The sequence below is a fragment of the Amblyomma mixtum genome, chromosome 1 (assembly GCF_055824585.1).
Source record: "Amblyomma mixtum isolate Tamu chromosome 1, ASM5582458v1, whole genome shotgun sequence".
NCBI lineage: Eukaryota > Metazoa > Arthropoda > Arachnida > Ixodida > Ixodidae > Amblyomma > Amblyomma mixtum.
This window is the reverse complement of record NC_143012.1, coordinates 84,877,215-84,897,326: the sequence shown is the minus strand read 5'-3', so window position 1 is coordinate 84,897,326 and position 20,112 is coordinate 84,877,215. Positions and strand designations below refer to the sequence as shown.

General features: G+C 47.5%; 1 protein-coding gene and 1 pseudogene across 1 annotated transcript; one reads left to right on the top strand and one right to left on the bottom strand.

Annotated features, from left to right (window-relative positions):
- Window positions 1-3,690, bottom strand: LOC149367064 (uncharacterized; annotated as a pseudogene).
- A 5,640-nt stretch (window positions 3,691-9,330) lies between these two features.
- On the top strand, window positions 9,331-19,048 carry LOC149367063 (uncharacterized). Its single transcript, XM_089553934.1, has 2 exons — window positions 9,331-11,842; window positions 14,573-19,048. The coding sequence occupies exon 2, from the start codon at window positions 18,192-18,194 to the stop codon at window positions 18,969-18,971; it is 780 nt and encodes a 259-aa protein (XP_089410060.1). The 5' UTR covers window positions 9,331-11,842; window positions 14,573-18,191; the 3' UTR covers window positions 18,972-19,048.
- Window positions 19,049-20,112: the final 1,064 nt, after the last annotated feature.

The following is a 20,112-nucleotide window of genomic DNA, read 5'->3' as shown; positions in this document are numbered from 1 at the left end:
CCAATCGCTAGTTTCTGAGATTTTTGTTACCCAAATGTAATTTTTAGTATTGCGTATATGAAAATTGAAAAATATCCTTGAACAACCTACTTTCTCGAACAAAAAACTGCAATAAATATGTAATAAAATGAAAAGTACTATTTTAAACTGAAGTGTTGCATTACAGTAGTTTAGGTGTGTTTTTCTGGACACCTTAAACACTACTGCCAATGGCGTTGCTGACCTTTTCCTGACTGAAAACTTCTGGCCAAAGTATAATTTACACGACTACCATAACTCTAACAACACTTTGTCATATTTTGCCACATCAGTTTGTATGGTACAAGAGACAAGATGTGTGACCTCTGAACACTTTAAGCACTCGGACACGTAACTCCACTCCCATTGCAGCAAAAAAGCAGTCAAAACAGAAGCCTAAAGTGTCCTTTTGTGAGTAGTCGATGGTTTGATAGCCCACTGTCCGGTCAGGAATTATGGTTGATGAAGTTCACTGGTCAATGATCATGGTCAAAAACAAATGATGATAAGGGAGCGCTACAGCTCTTCCCAACCATGAAGAAGAGAGCTGACATTTCTTTTTGACCACCGTCAGTGACCACTGAACTTCACCTACCTTTTGTGTGCAGTATGCTTTGTGCAGCCCATTTTACATTGCCCAAAGTGGCACTGATGTTTGAGCACTAGCCTTATTTGGCGAGTGCTTTAATGTCATCATAAATGATAAGCACCTCCATTTTTTGAGATCATTATGTAGTTCTTATGACCGTGTAACTTTCCTGTATTTGAAGAAGCCACAGTATTATTTTACACCGCTTTTCTCACTGTTTAAGAATAAGTTGCAGTGCATCATATAGCCTCACTTTGGTTATGAAAGCGGCCACTGCCAGAAATACCAATACCATTTTATTTCTGTTTTCTAGCATATAAAAAGCGCTATTTTCAGTGAAAGTAAACAGGAAAACTTAAATTTTTGCGATTTCTGGGGTTCAACGTCCCGAAGTGACACTATACTCCATTTCATATAGGAGGTGCAACGCTGTGAAAGGTACGGAATTAGTCCAGATGAAAAAATAGAGCCATGTTACTCCACGCTTCTTCTGAGCCTGAGGGGTCTAAGACACGAGAAAGCGACAGCATTTCGTCAGCAGTAAGAGTGCACTTAATCAGGTTCATGACGAATTTGTCATGTATCATGCCTGAAGGCAAAGCATTTATTACTTTTCGCTCCCCACAAGGAACTTTTAGATTGCGGATGTAGAGAGTGCAAACAAAAGCTCTAGCTTTGGCAGCGTTGCACAAGATGTATGAAACGGAGTATAGAGGTGCGAGGTCTATCAATTTACATTCTCCTATTGCGTAATTCTTTGGAATCATGTCAGTTGCGCATCACTTCAAGTAATTATGCTGCACACCTAATATTCACATCAATCCATTTTAATGCAGCTTCGTGGGCTCAATAATATAATATCTGCATTCTGTTTTACACTGTCTGTTTTAGACTGTCAAATAGTAAACAACCTTGATGGGAACGGGAGGGTCTTTGGAGGCGCAGCTGCGGCCCTGCCAGCATCATTTGGGTGGCGCTGAAAAGGGCCGTTATCTTCAAAGCTGACGCTTCCCACAGGTGAGGTTGTAGGAGATGATGCACTCAACACCAACGGCTGCAGTGTTGTGCAGCTGAACACAAGGCTGGAGGTCCATTCTCAGCTTATTTCAATGGAAGCAGAATGGATGGAGATATATCAGGTTGCCCCCTCTTCATACAGGCACATATTTCTTCATGCTGAAATAGCAATCTGATCTGTCACAGTGGCTCAGGTGGCCAAGGACATGAGTTCAATCCTGGCTGCTTTTTGATGGAGGGGAAAAGCGAGGCGGCCATCTACTGTGCAATGTCAGTGCACATTAAAGATCCCCAGGAGGTCGAAATTTCTGAAGCCTTGCAGCGACGTCCCTCTTAGCCCGAGTTGCTTTCCAATGTTAAACCAAACCAACAGCACTCAGATTTCACTCACAGTGGAGTAGAGGAAAAATAACGTGCCCTCGCTTGTAATTAAGCTTTAGGCATCGAACTTGGTCTTTCATATTTGAGAGAGGCCACATCTTAGCTTCTTCTCCAAGACCACTGTAACGCCTTATATTGAGCCTTGAGCTCTCGATCGGTGTCTTAAAGAAATCTCTGCCATTTCGCAAGATGCCAGCCTTGACGCTTTCTTTGTACTCAGCAACAATGACAACAGCAGAGTTGTCTACTAAAAAGCAGTCTCCCACTTTCACGTGTTGCTCAACTCTTGCACTGATCATTGTACACTGCCTTGCTTCCGACATCCTGCGGCTCAGCTGTGCTAGTGGCTTGTTGGTAGTGCGGAGCATTTTTTTTACCTTTCCCAAATAGCTTTCGAAGGGAAATGCACTGAATTGATCAACAGGGCCATGGTCTAGGCACTGCTCCGCCAGGTGCACCAAGCTGTGAACGTTGTACACGAGCTATTTTGCGCCATACAACCTGCCAAACTCCTGAACAAAATACCTGAGCAGGTCCCGGGCAAAACTGTTCCAAGCTACATGGTGCTCAGGGGAGGCAAGTATCCTTAAAGCCACGTGGAGCTGAAGAAAATGCTTGTACTGTTCTTCAGTCAGGAGAGACTTGAGAACTACAGGCCCCAGATTCAGTAAAAACGTTCTGAACTCGGTTACTTTCCAACGGTCCAGTTCCTCAGTTCCTCTTGGTTTTCGCTGGAAACAACTGGGAAAAGCTGTGGCCGCTTCTCGCAGCCTGTTGTTGAGCTGGCTCCGTTCCTGTCTGCTAAGTCGAGCAGCATGGCCCGGGGAGACCCAATTTCGCAGTAGCCGCCGCATTACTCCCAGGCAGACCAGGTGCATGTATTCGGTGGGAAAGCATGCCACCATGTCAATATCTAAGTTAGTGAATGGTGAAACACCAGTGTGGTGCCGCCGATCTTCCTGAGAGCGAAATGATTGATCACTTCGTTGAGGTGCGTGGAGGTCTGGAAATGTGAGTCTGTTCTCCACATAGCGGCCCCTTTGGCTGCATCTTTCACAAGCATGATAGCCTGCATGCCCAGTTATTGCCTTCACGAAACATCTTGCCGGGGCATCGCAGATCACAGCAGTCATTGTGACAGCAACGCAGGTTCCTTTCAATACCAAACCGTTACTGCTGAGGCTGTGTACTTCTTTTAAAAAGGGGGAAAGAAATTCCTGGAGGCACGGTGGCTTCCCTGTGCCGCAGTACACGCTCACCATAAATGGTGCCGAATTTCTGAGGTTCGTAACTCGGCAAAGTATTGGCCAGAAACCAGTTTGACTACTCTTGTGCAAAGGCAGGCCATCAATGTTGGCTTGCAGCCTAATGTTCTCGGGCACAGGGCCTTGCCCGACTGCTTGCTGAATGCCTTCAGCAAGGCCGAAATGAGCAAAAGTGCCGTTGTGCTCAAGTAGCGCTTTTCGCTGTGTCCGCATTACTGTCCTCGCGTCTTTTGGTAGCTCCTCAATCCCACGACGACTACAGAAGTCAAGCATATCATTGAGGCAAGCATGCGTCATGTTGTGCTTGCTAGCTAAGAGAGCCAACTCCTCAGTCGCCGAGAGACTGTGAGTAAAATGCTCACGAGGCTCACCCACGTTCTGAGCCACTATGGATGACACATTCTCATCATCTGATTCTTCTGAGTCCCCGCAGGGAGGCGTCTGCAGCATGCAGACGTTGGTGAGTGGCGACACCACGGGGTTAACCCGAGCATCCGCAGGGACATCCCCTCAGGGGGATGATGGTGAACAATGCGTCACCACGGACCCGAGCATCCGCGCTTAGCCGTGCGTGGCATCGCCGTGTCCGGGGAAAAGGGGATCCTGGTGGTTGAGCCGATGCCGAGCGTTTGGACCCTTAAGGCCCCTCGGCGGAGGCAACACACCACTTTGGCCCCAGCTTCCTGTAGACGGCACCTCCGGCCTGACCCGACCGGGGGAAATCGGCAGTCGCCTTTTCCTTTTCTCCTCTCCATCTTTCACTTTCCTATCTCCTTTCTTACAACTCTCCTGTATCCTCCTCTTTTCTTCGTTTTTTCCTCTTTTTCCTGGCGGCGAGGGTTAACCGTGTGTGACCAACTACCCTGAGTTGAGTCATATTAGGTTATAGTTAAGGTGTACAGCTGGCGTGGGCAGGACTTTCTTTCAAGTTCCTGTCGCGTCCCCTTGTTGGGCTCCATGGTGGGTGGCTGGCACCATGACCGAAAAACATCAATTTTTTATGGCTCCCCCCCTTTCCAAACCTGATCGCTCTCTTAAAAGAGTGCGGAACGAAGCAGAGTACTTTTTTTCCAAAAAGAAACCAACATTCGCCAAATTCCATGTCGTCCACAGTGAAGTGCAAGATAAACAGGCCAGAATTCTATCCCCCTTCATCGTATCGAAATGCTTAACAGAAGCTTTGGGCCCCGGCTACAAAGTATCAAAAATGGCCAGCGGCGATCTATTGCTGGAACTCCGAGATAATGTTCAAACTTCCAAACTTGCAAACATAGTGTGTATGGGGGAGACACCTGTCTCCATCACAGCACACCGATCCCTCAACACTGTCCGTGGCGTCATCTCCGAAAATGATTTTCTACATCTCACAGAAAAAGAAATGCTGGAAGGCCTTTCCGATCAAAACGTCATTGATGTGTACCGAATCAAAATCCGCAAGGACAACAAAGATGTAGATACCAAACACCTGGTCCTGACTTTCAACACATGCACATTGCCAGAAACCATCGACGTTGGATACCTCAAAGTAAATGTTAGACACTATATCCCTAACCCCCGAAGGTGCTTTAATTGTCAACGGTTTGGACACGGATCACAGAGTTGCCGAGGCCGCAAAACTTGCGCGAAATGCGCGTCAAAGGACCACCATTCTGAGGAATGTGACGCAGCTCTACGCTGCGCTAACTGTGAAGGCGACCATGCTGCGTACTCCAGGGCATGTCCATCCTGGAAGAAGGAAAAGGAAATAATCACCATAAAAACAAAGGAGAATATATCATTTCGAGAAGCAAGAAAGCGATTCGCAGTCACGAACACTTTCTCTTTCACAGCGAAACCAAACTTCGCTGATGTGGTGCGCAGGGGCGTAGCACCACACAGCACTCCTGCACCTGCCGCGGCCACTTCCACCGCGCCTGTGGCAGTGCCACCCACGCCCCAGGCAGAGACAGCGAAAGCTGCTCTGCCAACCCCAAAGCAGGGAATGCCGGCCCATGGGCCAGCATCCCGCAGGACTTCCCCCCGTCGGGGGAGGCCTGAACCCCACACGCCCGCGGCTTCACCGCGGTCTTCCAGCACCTCTGACGAGGTGATGGATCTAACCCCCAGCCCGCCTGCTTTACAGCGGCGGAACAGCTCTCTTGAGCGGAAGAAGGACAGGGCCCTCATAACGGGCCCAGAAAATAAGTAAACACTTTATTGTCCCTACCCCAAACATAAACATGGCTTTTCTAGTTCAGTGGAACTGTAGAGGATTGTTGAGAAATTACGATGACATAAAAAACATTTTAGGGTCAATGTCACCCGTAGCCTTATGTCTCCAGGAAACCAATCTAGGTCCACAACATAAGAACATCCTGAAGCATTATAAAACTTTTAGACGAGATCGTGAGCAGGCAAATAGACTCTCGGGAGGCGTCGCGATTGTCGTACAAAGCGGCGTCCCTGCTCAAGAGATCAGACTCACAACAAAACTGGAGGCAGTTGCGGTCAGCATTGTCAGCTACAAAACTATAACTATCTGTTCTGTATATCTTCCTCCACATATAACATTAACATGCCAAGATCTAGAAGGCCTGATCGATGAACTGCCGGAGCCATTTCTGGTAGTTGGCGATTTTAACGCTCACTCTCCGTTTTGGGGAAGCGAACGCTGTGACTCTAGAGGACAAACAATCGAAGATTTTATACTTTCTAATAATGTCTGTCTTTTAAATACGGGAAAAGCCACATATTGCTGTCCAAGCTCAGCAAAAATGAGCTCTCTCGATTTAGCTTTCGCATCACCATTACTTTTTAACGATTTTAAATGGGATGTTTTAAATGACCCCATGGGCAGCGATCACTTACCTACCATCATCAGGCTCTCATCGTCCACTCCAATCATCCCCACAAGGCCACGGCGCTGGAAAATTCAGCTCGCCGACTGGTCACTTTTTACAAAAAGTGCCACTCTAGAAAAGGAATTTTGTGACGACCTTAGCACAGATGAAATTAATGAGAAGTTTACTGAATGCATAATATCGGCCGCAACACTCGCTATACCACAAACAACAGGACTTGCACAAAAGAAACACAAAGTGTGGTGGACAAAAGAATGCACATTAGCAAAAAAACAACAAAAGAAAGCCTGGAGCGCTCTGCGTCGATATCCCACTGCAGAGAACCTACTCACCTTTAAGAAGGCAAAAGCCAGAGCGCGGTATGTGCGAAGAAATGCAGAGAAAACCTCTTGGCAGAAATATGTCTCCTCAATAAATAGTTCAATAACATCAAAGAAAATGTGGGAAAAAGTGCGTAAATTTACTGGTGACCATACCCCTTTCACACTTCCTCTCTTGACAGCACCCGGGACACAAACATCTTTAGAAGAACAGGCCAACATACTGGGCGAGCATTTTGCTGAGATCTCAAGCTCATCTAACTACACAAACACATTTCAGAAACACAAATCAATAGCTGAAAAACAAAAATTTCCATCTGGAGCAGGTGTACATGAGGATTATAACCAGCCTCTCACACTACAAGAATTAAATAAGGTACTATCTTCTGGCAAAAAGACAGCACCGGGACCAGACAACGTGCATTACGCTATGCTTGCACATCTCTCCGAGGCTGCTGTAGAGGCACTGTTAAAATTCTTTAATAAAATCTGGATAACTGGCAATATACCTGACGAGTGGAAAAAAGCAGTCATAATACCTTTTCTCAAACCCGGAAAACCACCAACAAGTCCTAGCAGTTACAGACCAATAGCCCTCACCAGCTGCATTGCTAAATCTTTCGAAAGTGTAATAAACATTAGATTGACCTTCATACTCGAATCTCGGCAACTATTAGATACACACCAATGCGGGTTTAAAAAAGCATGCTCGACCACAGATCACCTTGTCCGTCTAGAAAACACCATCCGGGAGGCGTTCATCCACAAGCAGCACTGTATTGGGGTCTTCTTCGACTTGGAGAAGGCCTACGATACTACGTGGAAGTTCGGCATCCTCCGTGACCTAGCAGAGCTAGGTATCCGCGGCAGGATGTTGAACTGCTTGAACGACTTCCTGGCTAACCGCACATTCCGAGTCCGCCTAGGAGCAACTCTCTCCATGACTTTCACCCAAGAGAACGGCGTACCCCAGGGGTGCATTCTAAGCACGACACTCTTCATAGTAAAAATGAATTCCTTAGCTAAAGTAATACCCAAGTCCATAATGTATTCAGTCTATGTAGATGACCTACAAATAGCATGCACGTCCTCCAGCATATCAACCTGTGAGAGACAAATACAAATCACACTAAATAAACTAGGTGCTTGGGCAGACATAAATGGGTTTAAATTTTCTCCTCAAAAAACAGTAGCTGTTCTTTTTTCATTGCGACGAGGCCTACAGGTCGATCCCAATCTATACTTGAAACACACTGCCCTACCAATTAAACTAGAACACAAATTTTTAGGCGTAACTTTCGACAAGAAACTCACATTTCTACCACATATTAACAACCTTAAAAAGAAAGCTTCTCAAGCCCTCAATATATTAAAAGTTCTCTCACGGAAGCGGTGGGGGTCCGATAGAGCAAGCCTTTTACAAATATATCGCTCTCTGGTGCGCTCCAAGCTGGACTACGGGTGCATAGTATATGGTTCGGCAAGAGCATCCTACTTAAAAAGATTAGACCCCATTCATAATCTTGGTCTGCGCCTATCATCCGGAGCATACAGAACATCACCAGTAGTTAGCCTTTACGTTGAAACTAATGAAGCCGCTCTTGAGGATCGAAGAATTGCCCTTACATGCTCATATGTCTTAAAAATCCGTTCTCTTCCGAAACATCTCTGCCATCCAGTTGTCACCAAGTGCCCATCTAAAAGATTATTCATCAACAAACCACATTCTATCAGACCATTACTGCTGCGCTTTGAAGATAAATGTGAAGAGCTAACAGTACTAGATGCCCTACCGAATATTGCACAAAGGAATGAATATTTACCACCATGGTACAGCCTGCCTTCAGTATGTGACCTCACAATGACACATTTAGATAAAAAGCAAACACCAAATGAGTACATATTGCAGGAATTCTTTGCACTACAAGAAAAGTATGACACTTACATTGAATTTTATACCGATGGCTCAAAAACAGAAAGTCACGTTGGAAGTGCAGTAATCCAAGGAAAAAACAAACAGATAATGCGACTACCAGAATTCGCATCGGTTTTTACTGCTGAGTGTTATGCCATCTTTGTAGCTGTGGAAAAAATAGTAAGAGAGAATATCAAAAATAGCATCATTTACACCGATTCCCTGAGTATGCTCAAAGCACTGCACTCCAGAAATGCTGCTGAACCCATAATAGGTAACATCATACATAGCATTGTTAAAATCACAAAACAAAAACATAACATTAAATTCTGCTGGGTTCCTAGCCATGTTGGAATCGTAGGTAATGAAAAAGCAGATGTATGCGCTGCACAAGCCCGGAATGGCCAAATAAAACAAGTGAGCATACCGCATAGGGATTGCTTAAAGTTTATCAACAGTAAACTCAGAAATAAGTGGCAGGCCGCATGGCAAGATCACGTAAACAACAAATTACATTCTGTGAAACCAATTTTAGGGGAATGGCAATCATGTAGGCATCAAGAACGTTTTACCGAAGTTATTTTATGTCGGCTCCGCATCGGACACACCCACCTCACGCACAACTTTCTGCTAACCAAACGAAACAAACCACTCTGTGAAATGTGTGGTGCTGAACTCACAGTGAACCACATTTTAATTTCATGCATAAAATTAGAAGAACTAAGAAAGAAATATTTCACAACATTTTACAGGGAAAGCATCCCATTACACCCCATGTTACTTTTAGGTGATCGAGCACTGGTTGACATCTCATGTATTTTTAGGTTTCTCAAGGAAGCCAACGTTTTAAACAAACTCTAAGTATTTTTAAAAAGCTTCACCATTAACAAAAACTCTAACCTTGTGTTTGGCGCAGCATAGCCTCAGTTGCTTTTGCGCCATAAAAATCAATATAACTAACTAACTATTCTTCTGAGCTTGTGGCATTACTTGAACGGTCTGAAACTGCATCATGACTCGAATGATCTGAGGCTGCAGCATCACTTGACCTGCTGCCTGTGCACGATGAGCTGCTCCCTGGTGACGCACGATCAGACTCGTGCACAAACGGTAACGGCGGGTCAGCAGGTGGTGACGGAACAACTCGCCCGCTTCCACTGGAGCACGCGCCTTCACCGCACACTTCACTTCTGCGTCGCGTGGTTGCTTCAGACGGTAGCAAGAGTTGGGGGGTGCGTACGTCGACTGATGTTTCGGTGTGCGATCGTTTCCTGCCGCCTTGATCCAAGCTTGAAGACGTAGATGCGACCGGCCGTTGTGAAATACCGAGATCTTGCAAGATCTCACGGTATTCTTTTTCAACGATACGGTACTTGCGTTGCTTTGCATTCATGGCAAAATGCAGAAGCTTTGCAGTGAAAGACGAGGACCGCGACAGCTGCACAAAGGGACAGCAGACAGGCAGTACGACCAACACCTACACACCACAAAAGAAAAACGGCGAGCACTCGCGGCATGACTCGCGGGCAGGGTTGCCGTTGGGAACATTTTAAAAGGAGCCAAAACTTGAGCTGAAAGTAGTCAAAAGTAGCCATGCCATTCCATCTTAGCTTTATAAGCTGTCGCGTAAAATAAGATGTTTAGCTCATTAATAAATTGAAGTGTAACAATATTGATAAAAATTGTTCTTGGCGGTGTTGTCAACACTAAGCTTCAAAGAAATTTTCCGAAACTAAACGTGTATTTATCCACCGCTTTACGCATAAACGTAGGCATCCGCTCTCGCTCCCACGTGCGTTCCAAGCCAATCCCAATCCATAGCTTGTGGTCATTTCGTTTGGACGTTTGGCAGCAAAGCACGCGCTTGTGAATTTTTATTTTTCCAAGCTCTTTGAAGTTTGGTGGCGGCGCGCGTGAGTCACCGAGGGGAATCAGAAGGCACTGCTTGCGTAAGTATACATTCTGTCCTTTTTTCCCTTTCATGTTAGTTGTCAGCTAATATATTTACTTGTGAACTTGTCACGAGTGAGGACAATGAGCACGCCTCGTGTGTCGCCCCTTTATCTAACTTGTCTGTAGGCATCTGTTAGCAGTTGTCTTTTGATTAACTCAGCGGCGCATTGCAAGGTGTGACTGCGTGTAAGGGTTGGGGTAATATGAAGTAACACACACGTACACGAAGGGAAGCGCTTCTAAATGTCGTGTGTGTTTGTGTGTTCCTTCATCAGGGTGAACGCACTATCCCGGCAAATCTTGTTGGCGCATTGCTTCTGAGAGGGTTTGTTTCTCACGGCACATCGTACATTTATGTACGTGTATAGATATTATGATCATGATCGCAATGACAGTCGTCACGTGGTTACGGCGCTCGGCTGCTGACTCGAAATACGCGGGTTCGATCCCGGCTGCGGCGGTCGAATTTCGATGGAGGCGAAATTCTAGAGGCCCATGTACTGTGCGATGTCAGTGCACGTTAAAGAACCCCGGGTGGTCGAAATTTCCGGAGCCGTTCTCTGCGGCGCCCCCCATGACCAACCAGTTGCCACGTGCGATGCAGTTGAGTGTTTTTCATCGCCAATTTTTGCTTTTGTGAAGCTAATCGCTTGGTTCAGGCATGCATGTCAGACGTCATAGAGTCGCAGCCTGCATGCCTTGTGCTTGATTGACAAATGCTTCCATGGCAGTGTTGACATTGTTGCGTTGCGAGTCTCCGTGCGATGAGAGAAATGTGACAAGAACGGGATGAATGAACACAATTCTTCTGTACTGCCAGAAGTAATGCTGCTCCTGCCAGTGATCGGTTACAGAAAAATAATTGAGAGTACTTTTTATTTATGTGTGCCCCTTCCCGCTACTGAGAGCCTTGTATTACGAAGTCTAAGATCAGTGTGACTCTACATATAGCGAGTGCTAGTTTTTAGCTCGCTAATTGAACGCACTTGTTTTCTCTCTTCCTCATTTGGTCATTTCTTGCGTTTTACTGGTTTCTTTTTTCATCACTATGTTCCTGGTAGACTGCACTCAGTTTGATGTTCAATGCAGTGAAGTTGCACGCCACTATTGCTGGCTGTTATTTGGTTCACATGACAGCAGGCACAGAAATATTGTTTAAATAAGTCCCAAATTGCAGGCGCTCGTGACACTTGTAACTCTCAACCTGTCAGTTGTCATGGTAGTGTGAAGTTTTCGGCACCCAAACAGGCAAGTGCCAGTAGAGTATGGCACAGACAGTGTCTGGTAAAAATCCTTGTTTCCCCAGTAATTTTTTGTCGTGTTTCCTCTGTGCAGCATGGCAAAACAATTCGCCGTGGTGAAGTTTCCGCTCGAGGACGACTGCCTTGCAGTCATTCCTGTCGGATGGCTCACTGAGACAAAAGAAGAGTGCTACTGGCCTGTGGCCAGGAGCTCAGAGGTAACGCGGCTCGCAAAAGCTGAGGCCGAGCCAGCTCTCGGAGGGGAGTGGATGCATTGCCCAGTGGTCGTCGTTACCACTTGCCGTAAGTAGTCTTATTGCAGACGTAATGATGGTAACTTCATCAGCGATTGTAAAGGCCTCTTTGCTAGATTCTGTGAGTCTGCACCTCTGCATGGCTAAATTACGACTAAGAAGTCATGTTGATAGCACCGCTTAGCCAGCTGTCAAAAAGAGGAGCAGAATGAACTGTTAGCTATTGCACTTGTAAGCTGATGAACTACTTCTGAAACTCATTAGTGCCTTGTTTTTGAAGACCTGTAGTTCCCAGAATTAGTGCTGCACTCAGTATGCTTAATAATTTTTAGTACAGAAAGGTTTAGTATGGTAATCTTTTTTTTTTTTTGCATTATGAAACATTGTTTTGGCACACAAAAAGCACGGACGAGGAAAGAGCACACAATACAAATGCCAGACATCAATTGATGCTTTGCGTTGTGTGCTCTTTCCTCATCCATGTTTGTTGTGCACTGAGACAGTGTTTCATAATGCAAATTCAGAACCAACTCATCCAGCTGTTTACATTTAGTTCAGTTTGAATTGTAAGCCTGTCGCGGTGGCTGAGTGGTCCATGCTGCTGAGCTGAGGGCCCAGGTTACATCCTGTCTGTGGTGAAATGGAGCAGTGCAGAATGCACTTGTGCTCTGTAATATCAGTGCATGTTAAACAACCCCATGTGGTCTAAATTAATCTGGAGTCTTCCTCTACGTTATTCTTCATAGCTTAAAGCTGTTAAACCTTAGAAATAAGAATCACACTTTTAATTGCAAATAAAACAATGCCTCTGCCACGTGAGTGTTTCACAGGCTTTCAAACTGATGGTCTGTGTGCCTGAGTGCTGCTATACAGGCAGCTGAACGGGCATAAAGTCAGCAAAGCAGCCCAGAACAGCGTTTACATGCAGTAGTGCTGTGCACTCTCAAATGGCAGTGTTGTAGTTAGGTGCTGAGGAATGAAGCCACAGCAGTATTATTAGTGAAACTGGAAAAAAAATCCCGGTGCACTTGAAGGGGCTATGACAGGGTCATTCGACATATTGGTAAATTGGTTTTTGAGGAAAGGCAGTTTTGTGCTTCTGGGAATAACATGAAAGTCTGATTCTACTCCTGGAAGTATTAGTACGTGGGGCGCTTTATTTTTTAAAAAAAATGCGATAGAAATCGTGATCCGGAAGCTGTTCCCACTGAGAGTGGCCACCATATTGAACTGCTCATGTGATGTCACAATAGATCGGCAGAGTGTCATCTGCAATGCAGGCTACACTGTCAAAGGACATGTCTCCTTCCTTTTGTGCATAAATGAAGTAGTGGTCCTCCCTCATGCGGGACTGTCATGAACGTGTTACTCTGCTAAAATGATAAACTTAATGTATGTTTTTATTGGCATAGTTAAGGCATGGTTGCACTCGGTGGGCTGGGCGGCATAGGCCTTAGCTGATTGATGCACCAATCTTTCGCATTATACCGGTGACGATACCAGCGCAACCAGTGATCGCCTAAAGCCTGCGACCGATGAAACCAACCGGCAGATGGTCACTCGATCTGTCTTCGGCAGACCAGAGGCTGAGCCGAAGCTTCAGATTCAATGAGGCAATGACCTGAATAGGTGCACTTGTCTGTACCTGAAACAAAACAAGCGGCTATACTTTATATGTTCATACTTTAACACTGATCAGCTATCAGCTTTGTCAGAAATTTCAGCCAACACCGGCCCGCTGGCCCGTTCGCGCAATGAGTATGCCTAGCGAGTCTGCAGGTTTCAGGCCTGCAATTTCAGCTATAGTGGAGAGCACATTCACAATTTTTGGCAGTCGCATGTGGCCGTCTAGTATGGTTCCTGTAATACTACCCCCAAATCGACGACAGCTTACATCACAGGACGCATGCACATTGAGCAAGTAGCGACAATGTGACTTTGTCTGGTGATTAATGCTGAAGGCAGCCGGTAGCTGTCGGCACTGCTTGTGGACAACAAATTTGGAGCCTTTATTTAATGCAAATGGTCACCAAGCATGCTTCTGGATTAAACAATTTAAAATTAAGTGCTGGTCATATCGAATAAAGCATGCACATGTAATTAGCGGGAAGTGGAGATCCTCTAATATCCCAATGTTGGAAGTCACATCCTTGACGCTTCTTGCAGCACTGTTACAGTGTGTGAACAAATAAAGCTACAACTGGTGAGAAACAGAAGAGAACATTTTTGGTAATGTGAACTTACCTTGCGTCTCATCCTGTACAAATGAGCAATATACAGCCACTGGTACACTAGCTTTGTAAACAAACACGCTGGGGTGTACATACTTGCAATTTACGAATCGGTGCATTCCTGCAGGAATCTTGAAGCACTCATTAATTGTATACACGAGTGATTTGCTTAACAAGCACTGAGAAAAGCGAGTGGAACCGCAGGAGCCTGTCACTGCCACACAATCGGTAGTGACAACTATACGTTTCGATGTATCTTCATGGGGTCTGTGTCGCCATCTCTAGACATCTTCGTGGAAATATCTAACTACCAGATAGATGACACGGAGGGGTGTCTGGTTGTGTGCAGACGTAAGTGCACGGTTCCGCAAAGACAGCCATGAAAAAATGACATAAAACTCTATCTAAAAGCAGCTTTTAATGCTATCGTATTTCCAGTAGATAATGTAATTAGGTGTCCCTGTGAATTTTTTTTGCGTATTTCTTCCCTTATGTTTTCTGTTAGACGACAGCCGAGCTATTTTATATTCTGTTTTTATGCTGTGCAGGTAGCCCAAGAAATCAAGATCCAGAAGAGCCTCCATCACAAAAATATACTTAAATTGGAGAACCATTTTGAGGATGAAAATAACATTTATATCATCCTGGAACTGTGCAGCGGCGGGGTAGGTTTCTCGTTCCATCTTTTTTTCGTGTGTCCTGTCTACCCGCCGTGGACCCAGGTTTCCATCCTCAGTTCATTATGGCTGTCGGACTGCAGCTTAGGAGCAGGCCGTGGAATACATGCCTTTCAAGAGAGGGGAGTTCTGGACACTCAGCTTTTTGTGCAGGTCTATCAGTAATACCGCTGTCATTATACGGTCCAGTTATTCAATGTTTAATTACTACCTGGCGTAGCAATGTTACATATATTTGTCTGGCAGTGCTTTCCTTACAAACAGCAGTATGCTTTGCAATGTTGGCATACTTGCGCTGTAAATTAAACTACCGTGTTATAATCATTTGTGTGCAAATGCGCAGATCTGCAGTGTAGCGAACATTCCTATAATACCATGCGCTTCTAACAGTTTTTTCCTGCAGCGCCAGCCATCCCCATTCATTTTTGTGTGGCTTAGGGAGCGTACATTTACATCTGTTTTGTTTCCCTGACTCCTCTCTTTTAATTGTCACTATGTTCAGTGCTGTTGCGTATTCTTTTTTTTCGTCGGGTGAATACAAGTAAGCGCAGCCTTTGAAGCGAAAAGCTTCGCTACCCGCGCCACAGCCGCGCTTCGCGTGAGCCGTCAGAGCCAAGATTTCCCACAGCTGCGCATGCGCGAAACCGAGTGACGCCACGCGCGGCACAGGTGGCCGCAGCCGCCGCCGCGCCGACTCCGCCGCCTGACCTTTCGGCGCAGCCGCGCGCTGCTGCGCATGTGCACCGCCTCCTCACCTCCGCTACTACTGCGCGCTCGCCTCCTCGCCACCGTATGACCTTTCGTTGCAGCCGCATGTTTACCACATTTACTACGCATGCGCAAGGAGGGCTATGTAACGCGCTTGCCTACACCGTTATCGTGGTGCTTCCAGTGCATTGTGCGCGAACTGCGACAGCCATGACGTCAAACCAAGCACAACTGCAGCTTTTCGCTTGTATACCCAGGCTTAACCAGAGCTAAGCCACTGGCAATTTTTTTTCCTTCCTTGTCGGACCGAGCGAATTTAATTTTCCATTAGTGCGCTTTTTTTGTCAGCAGTGAAGCCCATAGCGTTGCCTGTCTGTAAATGTCGCTTGCACCCCCCCCCTCCTCCTCGTCTAATTCTTGATCGCGTTTCTAAAGTGGTCTTGCGTACAAGTGAGAGAGAAACGGTGTCAAGATAATCACGGCGTCTATTTTTATCTTGAAATTGAGGAAACTGAACCAATAATTACTACTGCTTATTACCTGCAGTGCCTGCAGTGCGCACCTGCTGTAAGGCTATGTCATGCACATGCATCGTGTCGTTTATGTGCAAGGCGTTTTATTTCGCCCCGGGAGAAAAGCTTGTTGGTCGATACGTGTACGGTAGTTTGTTTTACCTGGAGAGGCTTGTCAAATGCTCGTTCGAATGCTGATACCACCAGTTTTTCCATTCATAGATTTGATCCTCTCTGCAGTGGCTCGTGATAGATGGAGGAAGTGTTCGGTACTCATTGTGAATCCGAATTACAGAGTCGAACCACTTTGCGGTTAACTTTTTCTGCTCTTTTCGGGGCGCGGCTACTCCTGGAGCGGCTGCCGAGCTAATCTCATTCTATGGAGCAGACGGTCGACCGGAAGTCTGTGACGTATTTCGTTCAGCTGCGCACCATTGCACTCCCGCCCCATTGTTCCCACTTCCAACCCGTACCACGCGACTCCGTCCGGAGACGCTCCTTGATCTCGCTGGAGCCGCGGATGCGGCTTAGCGTCAGTGCACACCGATGAGTTGAGCTTGGCCAGTGCGACAGAAGCACGCATGCGTGCAAGCCTTCAAGCGCTTTAGTTCGCTAGACAAGAAGCCTAAACCTGTGGTCTTCATTGAGGCGACGCTCGCGAGCGATCCATAGGGTTGCTGGTAGGCATCTGTGAACAGTGTTTTTTTGGTTCGAAGCGGGTAGTAATTTTCTTCGAATAATTTTGAGCGAATATTTAGGCTCAGTGGCACAATAGGCAGCACAAAAGGCCATTACATGAAAAAGAAGAGATACTGCATTGAAGTTTTGTCGCGCTCATTGAAGATGTGTCGACTTTCTACAAAAAAAAAAATGGCTCTGGTTTAGCTCTGGTTAAACCTGGAGTTGCGCGATAGCTACAGCTGGCCGAGTGGAACTCGCTCAGTCGAACTGCAAAGTCAGTCTTTCGCCGCTCCGTTTCCCTCGGCGTTCCTTCTTCGTCCTCGTCCCTGGACGTGGATTCCCTCTCCCCATTCTTACCCTCTCCACTCCTCCCCCATTCGGCTTCGCCGGCGCGCCGCGCATGCGCACGGCTGGTGGAGCGGTGTTGCCACGGTTCAGTGCGCAGCCACGCTGACCTTGCGAAGCGGCTGGCGTAGTGTAGCTCCTGCGGATCACCCCAGGTCAACCGCCGGATGTAGACGACTGAAAATTTGGACCGCACTACCGGCCAGACCTTGCTGGACTTCCTTCGGGAATCCGGCATGTATCTATATGTGTAAATAATACTTTATGCCAGAAGGCGCGCTCTCGCAATAAAAAAAAGAAGTGGTCCGTCGTTCGGTCGGTCGGTCGGTCGGTCGGTCGGTCGGTTTTAAAGTCCCAAAGAGGCTCAGTCTATCAAAGGCGCCGTAGTGAAGGGCTCCGGAAATTTCGACCACCTGGGATTCTTTAACGTTCGCTGACATCGCACAGTACACGGGCCTCTAGAATTTCGCCTCCATCAAAATTCGACCACCGCGGCCGGGTTTGCACACACGTCTTTCGGGTCAGCAGCCGAGCACCATAACCACTGAGCCACCGTAACTATCCGCGGTTTGCCTATAGCCGACCGCCTAACAACCTGACAAGGGACGCCGCGTTACAAACTCAGGCTTTTAATGCTTTCACATTCAAAAGATGAGTACTTAAAGGCGGCGAAGGCAAGTGGGTATTATTTCATGCGTTGGCAAGTTTCAGCGAGCGGCAGATGAAGTCGCGACAGGTGCAGTTGCTTGCGTTCACGTCGCCAGCCGTGTGGGAGCCGCTTACTATAGGAATTCCACTAGCGGATATCACCTAACGTGCCTCCAAAATATGTTGAGCTCGCTGGTAACAGGGCAGCGCCTTGTATTCACACAATAACGCCAGATGGAGACGGTGAAACACCTTCCGATCAGTATATTGATACATGCATTCGAAGAAACCGAAGTAATGCATGCACTAGAAGAGGAAGAAGTTAGTTGGCTCTCACGCGCGCGCGCTCGGGCCACTGAGGGACTGCCGCAGTTTTGTCGTCTCAGCTCCGGTGTTCTATTTCGCGTTGCACGCTACAGTTTGGTGGAGCAGTGCTGGGTACGCTTCCCGACCTGCGTACTCTGTACAACGTCACTACGGACCTCACACCGGTTCACCAGTGACCCAGCCGCCGTCTCCGCGGAGAGTCGCCTGAATTTGGGCCCCTTCCCCCGCCAACAAGGACGACGCAGCCTCGACCGCCGAGTCCAACCGACATGGCCACTGAGACCAGGACCCCGCCGCCGACCCAGCCTCTACCGTCGAGTCCAATTGCCATGGCCGCTGACACCAGGCCCCTGGCGCCGATCCTTTGCCACCCACCGCGAACACCGCCATCTTTTTACGGTGACATGTTCGAAGACGCTGAGGACTGGCTGGAGACCTTCGAGTGGGTTGCACGCTACAACGGCTGGTGCGACGAGCGCAAGCTCAATAACGTCTACTTTGCCCCGGAAGAGTCTGCTCAGACGTGGTTTGAAAACCACGAGGTTACCCTTCCCACCTGGGAGACGTTCTGCCGGAGTCTCCTGGCTACGTTCCCCAACGCTGACCGCCGGGAGAAGGCCGAAGCTTCGCTGCACTCCCGAAATCAGCGCACGAACGAAAGCGTGTGCATGTACACCGAAGACATGGCCCGTCTTTTCAAGCGCGCCGACCCCAACATGACAGAGGAGAAGAAGCTGCGCCATCTCATGCGTCGGGTTAAGCAGGAGCTGTTCGCGGGCCTCGTGCGCAGCCCACCGTGCATGGTGGCAGAATTTCTAACCGAGGCGACCACGATGGAGACGACGCTGCAACAACGAGCCCGCCAGTACAACCGGGACATCAACTGCATGGTGCCCGAAGGCTTTTCGTCGTGTCTCGGCGGCAGTGCAGACACCCTGCACGAAATAATTCGCTCAGTTGTCCGGGAGGAACTTGAACGGATCCATCTGCCCCAGGTTGCACCTGCGCCGCTGGCAGCGCTGACCGAAGTTGTCAGGGACGAGGTGTGACAGGCTGCGCAGGCACCTCCTGTACCCAAAGCGCCGTCCCGGTTCGATGACCGACCCACGTACGCATCTGTTGTACATCGCACGACAGGCTACGGTCCCATTACCCCAACGCCTGGTGTGAGCAACATCGGCACGTCACGCAAGCGTGCCTGGCTACGGTGTGACCCCGCCGACCCCCGTGAGTAACATCGCCACATATTCTGCAACCGCATCTGCTGCAGCTGGGCCACGCCCTCGCAAGTCGGATTTGTGGCGTACACCGGACCACAGGCCTCTCTGCTACCACTGTGGGGAGCCTGGTCACCTCTACCCAGTGGTGGAACTGCTGCGCCAATTGCGCCAAACTGCGCCAAATGGGAAATCCTGCTACATGCTGCTACAAAATCGTTTTTTTGCCTACTTTTGCGCCACGCCTGCGCCGAAATATCTCTGAATAACTCCAATAACTCTGCCGAGAACGAAACCGAAACTCATTTCCGTGAAACCAAAACTGATGTCTGCCGGCAACGCATCTGCCGGCAGCCACATCGCCATCGCTGCTTTGCAACCGAACACAACCGAAGGTGAACAAAGGGACCACTGTCAGCGCACTGCCTGTGTGAATGGACACTTCACGTCTTCGATGTCTTTGTCAAAGCTGAAAGGCAACAAAACTTATGACTAACTTATATCGGGCAGAAAATCCAGCTGCCATTCCTGTGACACAAGGATTAATCAGAGCGGTGAAAGGGTCGCGGAAGCGTCAGCTGCAACGGTTGGAGGCGGATGCAGGAGAAGAGACCCGTGCAAAACAAGCGAAACAAGACTGTGATGTACAGGACAAAGACACCCAGAAGAGAGGTCAGAATGAAGAGAAGGTACAAGGAGAGATCAGACTGGCCAGGAATATGATCACCAATGCTGAGCTGCTTTTCACAAAAGGTGTCAAGTCTAAACATTTTGCAGTCGTTGAGAGTGGACAAGCCCTTCTGAAGAATGGACAGGAAAAGCTCGCAGCGGCAGTGTCTAAGCTGGAGTGATCAAGAAAAGGGAAGAAATAGTACCTGAAAGTTTGTTTTATGAACGGTATCATTTTTTATAGTTCTGTTGAGCATCTCGTTATGTCGCTCTTCTGAACAAAAACGGCAGTGTTTTTAGGAGA